This window comes from Pipistrellus kuhlii, unplaced genomic scaffold, assembly GCF_014108245.1.
Source record: "Pipistrellus kuhlii isolate mPipKuh1 unplaced genomic scaffold, mPipKuh1.p scaffold_m20_p_2, whole genome shotgun sequence".
Lineage (NCBI taxonomy): Eukaryota > Metazoa > Chordata > Mammalia > Chiroptera > Vespertilionidae > Pipistrellus > Pipistrellus kuhlii.
In genome coordinates this window covers 101,536,468-101,552,613 of record NW_023425515.1, presented here as the reverse complement: position 1 = coordinate 101,552,613, position 16,146 = coordinate 101,536,468, and the positions used below count along the sequence as shown (strand labels likewise).

Below are 16,146 nucleotides of genomic sequence, written 5' to 3'. Positions count from 1 at the left end.
AGAAGATCGCAGGTGTTCTGGAGTTGAAAGTGAGGCTCCAGGCTCACAACCAGCTCCCATCCGGGAGCTTTTCCAGTGAGTCACCCACAGAGGTGAGCAATCTTTCTGATTTTCAGATCTTGATGGAAAACAGGGCTATTTTTAGCCTAGCCCAGCTTCCCAGGAGAAAAAGACTCCCCTTCCAAAACAGCAAATCCCCTGATCATAGGACATGCATTGGGCATGCTGGCTGAAGGAAAGGATACTCCTGTAGGCCAGGACCAGGCTGCTTTGTCCCAGCTGCACAGCAGTGACCATTGTTGTGTCCTGAGCCAAGACAGTCACAGGCCGGCTGGGGTCTCCCATAGGACCCTGGATGTGGTCTTGAAGCTGCAGTTGGTACTGATCTGAAGGCATTGAGAGTTCTGGCCACCAAAACCCAAAGAGAGCCAGGTGAGAGAGAGAGAGAGAGCAAGAAGAGAGGAAATGTCAGGAGCCAATGTGTCAACTGCATCAAGAATCCCTGCTGCCAGTAATATAGCCACATGGTATTTTTTTTTTTGCTTATTTTTTTCAACACTTTTTTAGTATTATTTCCCATGACTGTGGAGAAAGCTGACACTCTTCATGAATCCTAGAGGCAATTAGCTTTTTGTGGCTGCCATATGCTGCTTTTTAAAATTAAGCACAGCCTCTGTCACAGGGCCGCCTGCTTGCAGAATATCAAGGCCCTTTGATGTTCACCACAGAAGTGCACTCTGCAGCACTAAGAGTCTGGATGGAGCTCCCTGGGCTGGGTATCCTCTGGAAGTTTACAGAAAAGGTTCTGGTTCATGGTGTGCCACATGCAAAGAATCTTCTCTGTTGCTAATCCTGGAAGCCAAATCCAGCATGTCAGCCTGGCTGAATCATCTGGAGATGGTTGAGGGCATTTCCCCAATTCTGAAAGGGATACATGAGTGATTGCTTGCTGTCTGACAGCTGAGGGCATCTTAATCTACATGTTATTGCCTCCTACTGGCCAAACACCTGAACAGCCAAGGCAATTCTTCCAATCTGACAATGGATTTTGTATACAAAACCCTACCCTTTAATGTATATATCTCCACCTTGCCTTAGGACAAATTGTGTTAATAAAAAGCAAGGGGTCATGAGACAAGTAAGAACTTAGTTCCTTTAGCTAAATGTTCTCTGACTCCCCATAATGCCTTCCAAAATTATGTTTCATCTCTGGACTCTTATTTAATTTATGCACAGCACCTTCTCCAGGTTCCTGAATGCTTCTAGATGCTGGATCAAGACCACCTGCATTACCTGACCATCATTAATACTTCCCTGCTCCATACTGTGTTGTGGAGAGAACTTACTCAGCAGGGACCAGGATGAAAACAATTTCCCTGAGAAATAACAGCTAATAGAACCCACCCTCTCTGTCTGCACTTTTGATCTAAGTGGCTACTGCTGACCAGGAAACCAAGATAGTGTGGAACTGAATATATACACATTACCCCATTTTTTTCCCTCAGTAACCCTTGAAACTGTCACTCCTGATATCTGTATCCCAAGGAGGGAGCACTGTGGAAATGAAAGGAGAAGCTTGGGAGTGGTCCCACAGACCTGGGACTCAGACCACAGAGTCTTGACATTCTGACATGCCCTCCCCACCAGTTTCTTGTCAAGTAACCAACTCTCCAAGCCCAGCAGGAGTGGCCATGTTCCAGCCTCCTAGCAAGAGAAGAAAGAGGCCATGGAGAATGCCTGACAACTTCCCTGCTCAGCCCTGGGAGAAGTTTCAGCTGGAGCAGTCTTCAGAATGAATCCAAAAGGATTCATTTCCCATTTCCTATACTGGGAAATCTTTTGTGTGTTCTGATTAGTCCCCAAGATTCTATAGCAGAGCAGAGGATTCTCAACGTGTAGCCCCTGGATCAGCAGCCTTACCTGGGGACTTCACATAGTGGGCCCTTGGGGGTGACAATCTGCTGAAGCAAACTCAGGGGGTGGCCCCAGTGCTGTGAACAGGCCCTCCAGGTGATTCTGGCCTAGAGCTGAGTCTCTTAAAGTGTGCTCATTTCCTTGCCTCTAACAGGGTGCTCCAGTAGTGCTGTTGTGATTTGAGCAGTGTATGCATCAGTGTTCAGCATGTGGTTTAGTGTGTCCATGATGCTGGTCATATTAAAATGAGATGGTGCCATTGCTCGCTCAGTAGGGCAGCTTTCCTTTATGCTGCTATATGAAGCACTAGCTGCTTCCCTGTTAAAGTTCTCCAAATGAATATACTGACTCTCGAGGGACCTTGCACAACTCAGACATAACCATACAGGGCCAGGCAAAAGTAGGTTTACAGTTCTGAGCATATGAAACAGTTCATTCTTATTTTTTTTAACTTTATTTTTATTGTTGACATTATTACAGATGTCCTCCTCCTCCCCCTTTTGCCCACCTTCACCCAACCACCCAAGTCCCTCACTGCCCTCTGGCCAGCACCACACTGTTGTCTGTGTCTATGGGTTATGCATATAAGCATATTCTTTGGCTAATCCCTTCACCTTCTTTCATTTAGTCCAACCTCTGTCATGCCCTCCATTCTTTATTGCTATTTATAAATCATTATATTACTGCCATATGAAAGAAGATAAACCTACTTTTGCCCTACCATGTATATACAAAACTCTAAAATGATAAAAATGAGGAGAAGCCTAACGGAATCCTTAAACACCTCTTTAATGCAGAGCTCACTATTTGTCAGGGGCCTTGAATATGGGAAACTTTTCAGATGTTAAGGGTCACTGTCCACTGCTCCTGGGGTCCCAGCTCAGACATATGCAGAGAATAGCCATCCTTAAGGCTACCCTTACATTCTCCTAGGAAACATGGTCTCTGACCCCTCCTGCTGGCTCTCCAGATGTGCTTCTAATTGTCAGAGTCCCCTGCCCTGGGTCGGGTCCAGGGATGACCATGGAGTTGCTGAGTGGAGGTCTGAGCTCACGATGGCATGGGCTCACTTCCTGTTTTGAACTCTAGTGTCTGGTCATGCAGCCAGTGTGCTTTAGTTCTGAGCAGCCATAGTTTAAGGGTCAACTGGCTTAAGTCCTTCCAACATTGTCTTTGACACAGGAACCCAGCCCACATCCATCCATGCAGTTGGTTTTCCAAACATCAGGACATTTTATGTCAATAATTTTCACCATTCCATTCACTCAAGTCTTTCTCAGATATCAATTTCATCAGCCAGCATGTCCTTCCCACATTTTATTCTGTCTAATAATTTGATTACTGTGTTATTAGACATTTTATTCTGTCTAATAGTTTCGTTATTCTGTCTAATAATTTGGTCTGCAAGCAATACAAATGCCTACAGGACTGAGTAGAAACATCACCCTGTAAGCAACATAAACACCTGCTATAAGTACTAAGAACCCCTCTCCTCCCTCACTAGTCCTACTGTGGAGATGTTCTCAGGGTGCACCCCATGTCAGAGAGAGCCAGGCGCAGAGGCAGGAGTGGCCTGTTCTCGGCTTCTATGGCCCTCGAAGGGTGCCACACAGTAATACTCCTCTCAGCTAATGTACTGTCTTTTCAACCAAGCTGGTGGAAAGCTGAAGCATGCAGCTTCTTAAACAATACCCTGCATCACAGGCATGCAGCCTCCAACCTGGGTGAGGCACCTGCCTAGACACAGATCCAGGCCTTCAACTGATGGTCCCCAAGTGCAACACTCTTGTTCCAGAGACTCTTGACATCCTGTGCTCTAATCATGAAATGTGTCAACGCTAAACAAAATTACAATCCTATATAATAAAGAGGTGATATGCAAATTAACCCTCATGACCTCACAAGATGGCTGCCTACAACCAGGCTGGTAGGAGGGTTAGTGAGGGATGACCAAACGACTGAACAAGCAGGCTGCATGGGGCGACCAGGACAGTGGGGGGAGGGGGGAGAGTCGGGGACAACCAAGCTGTCAGAGGGGGGCAGTAAGAGGCAACCAGGTCAGTAGTGGGAAGGAGTTAGGAGCAACCAGGCTGGCGGGGGGTGAGGGGGCATAGGGGGGCAGCTGGGGGTGACCAGGCCATCAGGGAAGAGGCAGTTGGGGGTAATCAGGCCAACATGTAGAGGCAGTGAGAGGTGACCAGGCCAATGGGGGTTGGGGGGGCAGTTAGGGGCAACTAGACAGGCAGGCAGGTGAGCGATTAGAAGCCAGCAATCCAGGATTGTGAGAGGGATGTCCAGGATCAAGCCTAAACCAGCAGTCAAGACATCCCCCAAGCAGTCCTGGATTGGAGAGGGTGCAGGCTGGGCTGAGGAGACCCCCCCATGCATGAATTTCATGCACTGGGCCTCTAATAATAATAATAATTCTTAATAGGATTGGTGCTGCACTAAGAACACTCACCGTATGAAATGTATCACATGTACACAGCTCTTCGTATCTCCAGAACAAATCTATGTCCATCCATTCAATTTGCCCACACAGCACAGACAGAAAGGCCTTAAGGGCTCTGATGGAGAAAATGAGTCTCAAAAGGGGGCGCATGGCTTGCAAAGGCTGCTCAGCAATTGATGGCAAATCAAGGGTAGAACCCAGTCCAATGTGAAGCTCACAGATAAATACCCAAAAGAATTGGAAGTAGGGTCTCAACTTGATATTTGCACATCCACGTTCATAGCAGCATTATTAACAATAGCTAAGAGGTGGGAACAACCCAGGCATCTGTCAAAGGATGACTGGGTAAACAAAATGTGGTCTGTCTATACAATGAAATATTATTCAGCCTTAAAAAGAAAGGAAGTTCTGACATGTGCTACACCATGGGTGAACCTAGAGGACCTATGCTTCATGAAATAAGCCTGTCACAAGACAACAAGTACTGTTTGATTCCACTTATTTGAGGTACTTAGAGAAGCAAATTCATAGAGACAGAAAGCAGAGGATTGGGGAAGGGGATAGAGAGTGTTTGATGGGGACAAAGTTTCAGCTTTACAAGATGAAAAGAGTTCTATGGATGGATGATGGTGATGGTAACTGAACAATGTGAGTATACTTAATGCCACTGAACTATTAAAATGGTAAATGTTATACTATGTATATTTTACCTGAGTTGGTGACTCACCTGTAATCTTTCCTTGCCTGATCTTCTGCACCTTGTAGCAAATGGAGGTCCCCACCATCAGATAAACATCATAAGCTGGGTTCAGAAGGATATTCTCCAAAATCAGTAGCCTGACCTCTGCAGCATGGACATTCTTGGCATAAAGAAGAGGATAGAAAAGGTGAGGTGGGGTCGGGGACAGGAGAGGGGGTGCGGCCAAGAGAAAGGGAACCTTCAGAACATTTCAGTACGTACTGTGAGGACAGGGAAGGTAGGGGTGAAAGAATGACACACTTCAGATCCCAAAGCCCCAGGGAGGCCGTGCTTGTGCCACAGGCATGCATTCAACATTCCCTCTAAGTGTGTTACAGCTCAATTCACAATAAAAATTAAACAGAAAGCAAAGTGAGGAGCCAGGAGTGATTTCCATGGATACTGTGGTCACCAGGGGCTCACAGAGGGTTAGGAAACCTGAGGCCAGCATGGAACGGGGAGGTAGGTGTCCCTGACAGCATTCAGCCCCTGCTTCTGGGCCTGTCCCTGCCCACAGTGAAGCCCCACCAAGTCCTCCTCCTCAGTGACTCTGAGTGAGAGAAAGACTGCCTATGTGGACTGCAGTGCATCATCGCCCCTCGTCCTCCGGGGCCTGTGCCTTCCATTGCCATCTGCTTGGCAACTCTGCAAGTTTGAGAAAACTGATGGCAAAGCAGATGATTCCTATCCACAGACATGGAAACACATTTTCCCTGGAGGACAAGAGGTGCAAATGATTACCACCCAGTGGATATTGACCAGCTTTGCATCTATTCATAAATTATTTGGGTTCTCTTTTTACTCACCTGTAACATTTTACAGGTTTCCTGGCTTAACAGTAAGTTAAATAATATCCCTACTTGTTGAAAACTCAAAGAACATTCAGAGCCAGGCTTTGTGGTGGATGTCTCCCAGAAAGGCAAGCAGGGAAACCCTTTAGCGACACAGGCAGGACAAAGGGCCTGTCTATCTCAGCCTTGCACACCACCTGAGGGCCCAGAATTCTAAGAGGCAAACTGTCTCCAAATGCTAAGAGCAGAGTCCTGTCGGGTCAGCCCTGTGCCATGGCACCTCCCACGTTTCCCAAACCCTTCAGGACTCCCAAACTAATGGCATATCTGCCAAAGAGACTGAATGTGGGAAGGTTTCTTGCATCTGTCACTTTGCAGATTAAAAGGCAGATGAAGTACCACTGCCTTTCTGCCTGTGACCCAAGAACCAGGCCAACAAAAGGATGATCTCCGGTTTGCAGTTTGCAGGCAGAACAGACTGTTACAGAGCCTGGAAAGAGCCAGAACTGTGACAAAACCCACCCTTTTCCTCTGGTACCCCTCTCAAAATGAGGCACTGATGAAAAAGTAGATGCTGGTGAGGCCAGGGCAATGCTGGGGGTGGAGGGAAGGTGAGGAGCACTAGTTCTCCACAAATGGAACCGCCAGTCTCAGGGCTTATGTTGGCATAGGAAGAGACAGCATGGAGGGCAAATCAGGATTGTTTGCAGAGTCCCCAATGCTTGGATATGTCCCTATATTTGCACAGGGGGTAGTTGTTGAAAGTAAGCTAATTAATGAAAATCTTAGTGCTCCTGAACCTTCAAAACTGAGAATGGAACAAATGCTTCGTGACTCCAAATGGTGCACTCTAGTGCTGTGGCCCAAAAATCCAACCCAAACTAACAAAAACATGGAATCATACCTTGAAGTTCCCCTTTCATGACAGTGAAACTTTCACGGCAGGGCATCTCACTTCCATGAGGAAATGTGCATATGCGGTGAACAGGCATCTTGCCTCCATCCCAGGAAGCCCAGCGCCTCCCACGCCCAGGCCCACCTGATACACGGCCTCCTGGATGCGAGCCTTGAGCTTGGCGCTCCCGGTCTTCATCCCGGACACCAGGACGGTGTCCCCTTGCTTGGCCACCTTCTCCATCTCTGATATATAGGAAGGAGGTGTGTAGGTAGACTCCAGGAATGGAAGGATTCTAGAAAAACACAGGTCCAAAGAACCTCACACATCCACTATCTATCAGGACTCCTGGTAGGTACCAGGTGATAAAATAAGAGGTGTTGCCCTAAATGGTGCTGCTTAGAAATGTGTCCCTGAAACTTCTTATATCAGATTCGCCAACATCCTTATGAAAATTGAACATTCATGGACCCTAGTCCAGGTCTTAGTTTGCATGAAGCCTGTCAGTCTGCATTTTATCAAAACCTACACATGATTATGATAAACACTGAAATTTGAGGATCATCCACTTAGTAGAAATGCTTCACACTCACAGATGTGAAAGATGAGGCCCATGGAGACTAAGAAGCAGGCCACAGACAACAGACCCAGCTGGGGTGGTGTCAAAAATGCCCATCAGGCTCCCCAGGGCCACTTGCCATGTTTCAGTCTACCCCTGGGCTAGCTCCTGCCTCTAGGAAATGAGTCTCAATGACCCAAAGTCTCAGGACTGGGAATCATATCACATCCTATCCTTTTTTAGGGTCAGGCTGTGGGGGAAAGCCCAGGTGGGGAAAGAAGTCGAGATGTGTGGAGTCTCCCCAGAGTGTTGTTTGGCAAGTACGGCTGGCTTAAGAGATCCCTTTGAGACAGTCTGTTACCTATAGCCTGTGATTTACAAATAAGCCTACCTTTCTGCCTTAACAAGAGCCATCCGTTGGAGATGCTTTCCTTCTCTCCGAGGCCTGCTGGGTGCTAAACTGCACCATGATCTATCTCCTTGTCCTATCTTACTAGGTGTCATATGCTGAGTACACCTTAGTACCTGAGATTTCAGATAACTGTTGGCTCAGATATGGGGTGACTGGGAGCTCAGGGGCCTGTTGTAGCAGGGAACGGGTCTAGTGGCACAGAAAAGGCCCAGGAACGAGCATTCTCTGAACATCTAGTGTGCACTAGGCCCAGGAGGGGCTCTGAACACGCTCCATGTGCTGACCCACAGGGCCCCTCAGAGGGAAGCTGATGCTCAGAGGGTCACATTCCTTCACTAAGACTCCAGGCAGGAAGTGACCAGGTCGGGACTGAAATCCAGACTTTTGACTGCCAAGCCCATGTCCCAGGCTTAATGAGAAACCCCCAATTCCAGAGCTCTTCCAGGTAACACACTGACGGTCCCAGTCCTGGGAAGATCTCTGGCCCAAAAGAGTGCCTAGAGGTGCAGGGTCAAGACATGAGGGTATCTGCCAGGAGATGCTGTGAGCCAAGCCTGGGTGAGTCCTAGAGCCCTGAGCTAGACCTTTAAAGGGATAAATACTGTACTTTTAGCTCCCCACAAAATACTTACAAATTGCAAGGGGGTAAGAAAGTGACTTCATATTGGGGCCTTCGGCAGACACCCAACCCAAGTGATGACAGCGATAGACCAACATCAATATCAGTGATGGACCAGCATAATAGTAACACAATGCAATTAGAAGAATACAGAATCTCATCTTTTTTATATTCCTGCCAAAGATGCAAAGCTCGGAGTCTAACTGGGAATGAACTTTAGATAAACCCCAAATGAGAGACCTTCTACAACATAACTCGACTGCAGCCTTCACACATGTCAAGGTCCATGAACCGGTTCCAGGCTGATGGAGACTAAGTGACAGTACAACATGGAGGGACTCTGGGCTGGGTTTTGCCACAAAGGATGGAACTGGAGTAATTGGTCAATATGAATGAAGTTGTTGTATGCATCAGTGTTTATTTCCTAACTAAAGGCCAGATGCAAAAGTAGGCCTTCCTTCTCCCAGCTACCAGCACCAGCTTCCCTCTGGCCACCAGCAGGCACCCGGGATCCGGGCTTCCCTTGAAGTCCTAGCTTCGTCCAGAAGTTGTTGGGAAGGATATCCAGAAGGACATTAGTCTAATTAGCATATTGTGCTTTTATTATTACAGATTTTTGGTGAGTATGCTGTGGTGATGGAGGAAGCGCCCTTCGTGGTAGTAAATGCACATTGAAGTCCTCAGGGTGATGGGGCAACAGGCTGGCAAACCTGCTCTCCTAGGGCAGCAATTTTCATCTTTGTCATCTCATGGCACATAAACGAATTACTAAAATTCTGTGACACATCAAAAATCATGTTATAATTTTTGCCAATTTGACAAAAAAAAGAGGTATAATTTTGATTCATTCATACCAGATGGCTCTGTTGGTTTAGCTATTGTCATTTTTTTACTTGATGATCTAAGGTAGGGGTGTCGAACTCAATCAGAGAAGGGGCCAAAATCTAAAATCCAGCCTAAATCGCGGGCCGAATGGTTTACTGAACAGTCATAAACTGTCATTGTGATGGAAACGCAGCGGAGTGCAGTGATGACAGCGCGGTGCGGGCCACATTGCAAGGCCTGGCGGGATGGATTTGGCCCGCGGGCCTTGTGTTTGACACATGTGATCTAAGGGAACATGCCCCTGACTAAACATTCACCTATTGCATGTTTTAAAAATTCCTGTGGCACACCACTTGAAAATTGCTGGTTTAGGGAAACCACCTTTTATACTGTACTTGCAACTTTTCCATAGGCTGAAAATGACTGCAAACTTTTAAAAATTAAGTTTTCCTGCCCCCAGAGGGATTATACTCTTTTAAAACGTACTTGATAAAGCATGAGACAATGCACTATCACTGAGGTAAAGCCCAGGCCCAGGTCTTTGTCCCACTGGCCCACAGAGCCTGTGGGTGTGATGGACGCACACCCATGCTGTCCACAGGTGGTAGCCACTGACTGCACAGTGATGCGCACCGCAGATGTAGCTACCTAAAGATTGGGCTCCTCATTCTACCTAACGTAAATGCAAATGGCCAGGACGAGGTGGTGGCTACCATATTCATAATGAGGATTTATAAAAATCTGAGTTCAAATTCTATCTACACCATTTACTAATATGAGACAAATGGCTTCAAACTCTCAGTTCTGTCTGAAAAGTGGAGAAAATGGTGGTATGTAAGCCTGCATAGCTATTGGGAGGAGTGACTGAGTCAAGATAGGTGAGGAATCAGTCTGTACTCTGGTGCTGGGAACACAGCCTCTTGCATCCGAGAATGTCCTCTTAGCTGGATCCTGTCTCCCCATTAACTGACCCCCAATTGGAGGCTGCCCTCTGGAGACACACAGAATCCTGCCCTGTACCCCAATACCAGGGACAAGTTTTCTCTTCTACAGTTGGACACCCAGCTTCCTTGATAACTGCCCACAGAACACACCCAATGGGCTGCAAAAGCATCAAAATTCCCACACAACTGTGTGGGCCAAAACTCTTTTTCTTAAGTCAGTCTGGGGGAATGTTGGCTGGCATACTGGCAATCGCCCCTCATTGACAGCGGCAATGACCACAATTAAAACCTCCAGCCTGCTCAGAGCCAAGTGACACCGCCTTCCCGTTTCCCTTTACAGGAGAAGTAGTTCTCACCGTAGTGCATTGTGGGAGTCAGAGATGTGGCTGGTCTCGGTGTCCTTCATGATTGTCCAGTCAAAGACCAGCCCAGCCAGGGTGCTGAATGTGTTCCCTATAAGAACAGATGGGAAAAAGGTGGTAAACATGCTGGAGTTAACTCCCTGGGGCCAAGGGAAGGGAAAGTCCTCAGGCCCCTGCAAAGGAGGCATGAGGGCAGTGCAAAATTGAGGCTTAAAAAATCAGAGTCCAGAGGCTGTGAGGAGCTAAGCTGGGATGTAAACCCAGACCTGTCTCAGATGAATTCTGTGTGCTTCCTACTGTACCTCCGCCTTACTCACACAGGTTCAGTATAGTGCGTAACACCATCACCCCTAGGGCCTGTAAGCACTTTACAGTTTAGGCAGCAGCTCTTGAGACCTGATTCATTCATTTTCCTACCACTTTCCCACACAGGCAAAGAAACTTCAGAGGAGAGGCATATCCCTAACCTGCTGGCTGGCTTCAAAGGGCTGGGGGGTTCTTGTCTCTTCACCTTGACACTGAGACCCCTGGGCTCCAGGGTGAGGCAGATGGAAAGCCATGTGCAGCTGGCCTTGCTCTTGAAAAGTCTGAAGATCCAAGCTCCTGGGCTCTATTCCTTCCTGTGAGCAGTAGCTAGCTGGCTCAGCCTCTCTAAAAGGGACACGATCACACATGTGCCACATTTCCTACCATACCTTACTGTCCGACATCCACTCCTCCCCCATCATCTATATTCCCTGCCTGCACAGTCCCTAAAGCAGAGCACCTGAAGCCTAGAAAAGCATTTTCCAGCACACAGGGCATGGTGTTTAGAGTGAGACAGGACTAGGATCCTGTACCCTGCACCTCCCGTGAGGTCTCCAAGGTCAAGTTAAACAGTGCTTATCAAAAGTCCCACAAAATTGTCACTGTCATTACTTTTCAGGGCATTTATTATGAAGGGAGACCATTCCTTACCATTCTTTAGATGTCTTTTCATCAACTTAGCAACTGGTCAGAAGAAGAGAAGAAAAACCCCGTGCACAATGGACACAAGCTTGGAGCTCCAAGGGAGGACCCAAAATACCCAGCTGCTGTGAAAACTCATCCAGTTCCCTCCTGAGTGAACATATAGGGTGCAAAAGGGAACAGAACAAGGAAAAAACAAGGCAGGGAGGCAGCTGCAGAGACCCTGTATCCTCCTCCCAAAGAAAACTGGACCCCAGCCTAGTGGGCAAGAGACCCATGCTCAGTGCTGGCTCATGGCCCTCCTACTACACATAGTGTGCTCTGCTGTCTGAGTGCTGTACTTATCGGGAAATCAGGAGGACAGGACTGTCCCCACTTATCTCTGTGATACCTTGGCAGGCCTGACACACACTATAGGTGCTCAATAAATTATTTTGAGCAACCTAAAGGTAAAGGTCTGTGATTTCTTAAACCTCAAAGCATTGTGACCAAAGTGATCTATCTCCTTAGTATTTGGGCATTAGTTAAGAAAGTAGATAGTAAAACCCACAATAGTGAAGCATGTTGGCTGCAAGAGTCCAACCCAAGGACACTGCTCCCTGCTGCAGGGCCCTACACCTTTCCTGCTCACCCAGGGGTGAGCAGCTCACCACCTTCCAATATAGCCCATTCCTCTGTTTAATGGTTCTGACTGTGAGAACCTTTCTCCTGCCACTGAGTCCAAGTGGGAGCCTAAAGCAAAGCCAGCCCAAACTCCCCCCTTCTGGTGGCAGAGCTAAGCATGCTGACTCTGCAATCCACTTACTTGGGAAAAGAATGGATTTCCCCTATTATTGCAGCAGACTGTCAAAGCTTGACCAGAAATTCAATACAAAACCTTTCTTGGCACAAGTCCATTCACATCACTAAAGTGTACTGACCTACTCAGGTCATCTCTGAGCACCACTTTTCTCAGTGTAAAATAGGAATAAAAATAGCAATGCACAAGGTTGTTGGTAAGATCAAATGGCAAAAGGGCCCCAGCGAGGTGCGTAGGCAGCGCTGGACAACCCCTGCGAGCAAGTACTGTTCATGACGACCTTCAGAGGACAAAACTGAGGCTAGGGGAGGCCTGCTGGGGTCTCTTAACATGAAAAATGGCAATAGGAAATTCGTTTTCATATAGCTCTGATTTTCTACCCCACCCAGCCTCTCCTGCATGCTCACCATGTTCAAATGGGAAGACAGGAATGTGTGGCACCTCTCAGACTGATGTGTGCAACAGGAATATGTGGGGTTGGGGGGAGGGGAGTCCAAAAAAATTTCTGCCTAAAGTTTTGCTTTCTCTATTCCACAAGTAGTTATTGGCACGTACTATGTGGGACAGACTAAGCCTATGACCTTGCAGCCTCACACTCCAAGTGTTAATATTGAGGAAGAAAACTCAGGGTCCAATCTCAAGAGGTTGTACCTCCCCTGTCCTGGTCTAGGGACAGCAGAAAAACACTGAGCAATTCAACTTAACAAATCTCTAATGAATGCCCACTGGGCCCAAAGCCTAGTGTCAAACACAGAGAAGCCAGAAGAATGAGGTCACCCTGTTCTGCTCTGCAAGTGCTGGACTGGACAATGCAGAGTGAAAAATACCCCACACCCAGTGACTGTCAGAGGGAGGGATAGATTCCTCCTTGGTGGTCAGGGAGAGCTCCCTGGGAGAATGTCTGAAAGGGAATGTTCAGAGGGACCAGAGCTTTTGAAAGCAGAAATAGGAAGAAACGCTGGAAGATTGTCTGAGAAGAACATGCAGCATAAGGAAAGGGGAGGGGAAAGAAGGAGGGCATCACTGGTGACCCTGAGCTAGCGTAGTTCTGCCATGTATGAGTTGTGTGGGGGCTGAAAAATATAGTGAAAAACATTAGCTCGAAACAATCACTCTGCAGATGCCCTTGGGCCAAAAGGCCCCCAGCCCTGTGCAGAGCCCACCCTGGAAACACACTGCAGCAGGAAACAGGCGATGTGCCCTGGGGGACCAGAGCTCAAGCAACAAAATCAGACATCCTGAGTTCCAATCATACTCTGCTATCCATGAGCTGTGGGGCCTTGAGCAAGTTACTTAAGCTCTTTGGGCCTCAGCCTCCTTGTCTGTGCAACAAGCATTATTCATTGAGAGCAAATGACTGGCACAGTGCATGGTATACAGAAGGCACCTAACAATGCTTCTTCTTCTTCTTCTTCTATTTTTTTTTTTTTTTTTTTTTTTTTTTTTTGTATAATGGCACAACAGTTTTAATACAACCACCAATCTTCACAAAATAATTTTAATACTTTGTGTCTGGGCTAGTAGCATTTCTCACTGGGACATTCCTAAATATACATAAACAATTTGTCTAAGTACAAATGTTAAGAGCTACTTAAGCAATTGCTTATACAAAGGTAAGTAGACACTGTAGGTTAATTTTTCTTGAATTTTTGCTGCATAGTAAATAGCAATTACATGTCAGTATAATGTACTGATCTATAGAACACATTTTGAATTATGAGGAATGGCAACTCCCTATAAAAGAGCTAACATGTAAACCTGAATATTTTGACCTTTTTTTAATTGCCATGTATGGGTAAGACAAAAAAAATCCAGCATTCCAATTCCCTACAAACATTTTTTCTAACCAAAAATAAAATAAAATCTTAATAATTCTCAGCTATTTCCTAACATTTCTTTTTTGGAGCATTGTTCAATGAACAACAATAAAGTAAATACTGAAGTGAAGTTTGTTGTGGAAGTGTGGGTTAAGCCAGTTATTGGGAAAAAAAGAATCCACCAGGTACTTTATCATTTACTTTACATCAGTTGAGACTCCAATATATATGCATTTATATGCATCCCAACTTTATAATTTTAGCAGTTGAATACTTCTAATTCACTTGAATTACTATGGTAATAAGACAACTAGAAACCTTATATTTTCTTAAAAAAAACATGCTTAACATTTTCTGACATTACTTCTAAATTCAAGTGAAACAAAATCCCCCTGAAATATATATTCTACTCTAAAAATTAAGTGGTTGAGAGTTTGTAGCAAAAGCTATTACAATTTAACATTTCCATCATAGAGTAGATACAAATAAAAGTATTTTTATATTATTTTACCTATTTAAAACATCTAATAGGTAAAATAATATATAAACCAATTAACTGATATTAGGTTAGAATACTGCCATTTCAGTTTGAATATTTTCAATATTTAAGTTTCTCACTTTCAAAATGGACAAAATAGTTGCCTTATGTCTTAATGCAATTTCACTTTAAATTCTATGCCCAGATTATATATTTAATGTTTAAAGTTGGGAACTATGCCATTTATACATTATTCAAATATTCTAGAAAATAAACCATGATTGGTTAAATGTATCATAGTTAACTATCACAAAACATCAGTAGAAATGAAGAAAGCACAGAAATGGAACCAAATAGAAGAAAGACTGGAAGAGCTACCAGAACTAGATGAACATTAGGGGAAGAACCGATCCCAGATAAAACGAACTTGCAATGTTCTTATATGAAAGAAAGAATAACATAATTTTGTCCACATTAATACTGTACTCATGACAGTGTTGTGATAGAGAGTCTTTAATGTATAGTGCTGGGCAGGCACTTTAGTGAGAACATAAAAATTATAGTGTTAAAAAAAGTGGAAAATTATCAGCTATAAATAACTAAATCTGTATTTTTTGGCCCAACTTACTAGAGAGGATATGTATACCTAAGAAACTAATTTTTAAAATCTTTTACCTCATTTTTAAAACCTAAATGTACTACCATAAAGATTCTTTTGAGCAGACTTTCTGCTGAATGAAGCATCATATATTATTAGATTACAAGAAAGATCTTTGCTGACTTATCCAATAGGGATCTATTTACAGGAAAGCTGTGTTATATGGCACTTTACCAACTGGAATTTCTGAACACTCAGTGCAAATCTTGACTCAACCAGCCAGCCACCAAATGACATAATCACACAACAAAATACAAACCACAATGAAGTTTGTTGTTTTCAGGGTCATAAAACAGAGAAAGGGAAGGGAAATCAGAGTAGGAATTCCATCTGAGGCAACAGGAATTGACTCTTATTAACAAAGCAATTTTAATTAATTTCTACTCCTGCTATGCTTGATAAAACAAGCTTTTATTGTATTATTACATTTTAGGGAAGAAAGCCTGGCATGTAACTTGGTGTAATGTCACTTTGCATAGTACCTCTTGGTACCAAGGGAATGTATGGAAATCATTCCCATCAGTAAAGCACCTCAAGAGAGGACTGAGAAAAGTTTTGTTTGTGCTAACATAAATTATCAACTATAAAAGTTAAAACACTCCTCCCTCACATCATACTTAAAATAGCAAAAAAACTTTTTTGTTAAAACAATTCATATATATAAATATATTTATTTATATAAATAATATATATATATATATATATATATATTGAATATATATTATAGGATCCATAAAGTGACTTTGCTATTGCAAATTATAGGGCAAATTTGTATTAACTCAATGCAAAGAACTGATTAATACACACATTTAAAATACTCTAAAGTCTCCCACAAATCATTTTTCCTTAATAAATGCTTCTTTTCAAAGAAAAGCTTCTGAGTCAGAACAACCTCAAAGAATTATTAGGATAACATAAAATAAAGGTGTAAATA

General features: G+C 44.7%; 1 protein-coding gene across 2 annotated transcripts in view; it reads right to left on the bottom strand.

Moving 5' to 3' along the window:
- Positions 1-16,146, bottom strand: part of NUP210 (nucleoporin 210) — a 138,594-nt gene that overhangs the window by 88,355 nt on the left and 34,093 nt on the right. For both annotated transcript variants that reach the window (XM_036445567.2, XM_036445568.2), the window contains exons 4-7: positions 10,507-10,603; positions 6,936-7,086; positions 5,094-5,226; positions 246-404 (exon numbers count right to left, since the gene is read on the bottom strand). In XM_036445567.2, coding sequence (XP_036301460.1) covers positions 246-404; positions 5,094-5,226; positions 6,936-7,086; positions 10,507-10,603 — 540 coding nt within the window. The remainder of the gene's footprint in view (positions 1-245; positions 405-5,093; positions 5,227-6,935; positions 7,087-10,506; positions 10,604-16,146) is intronic.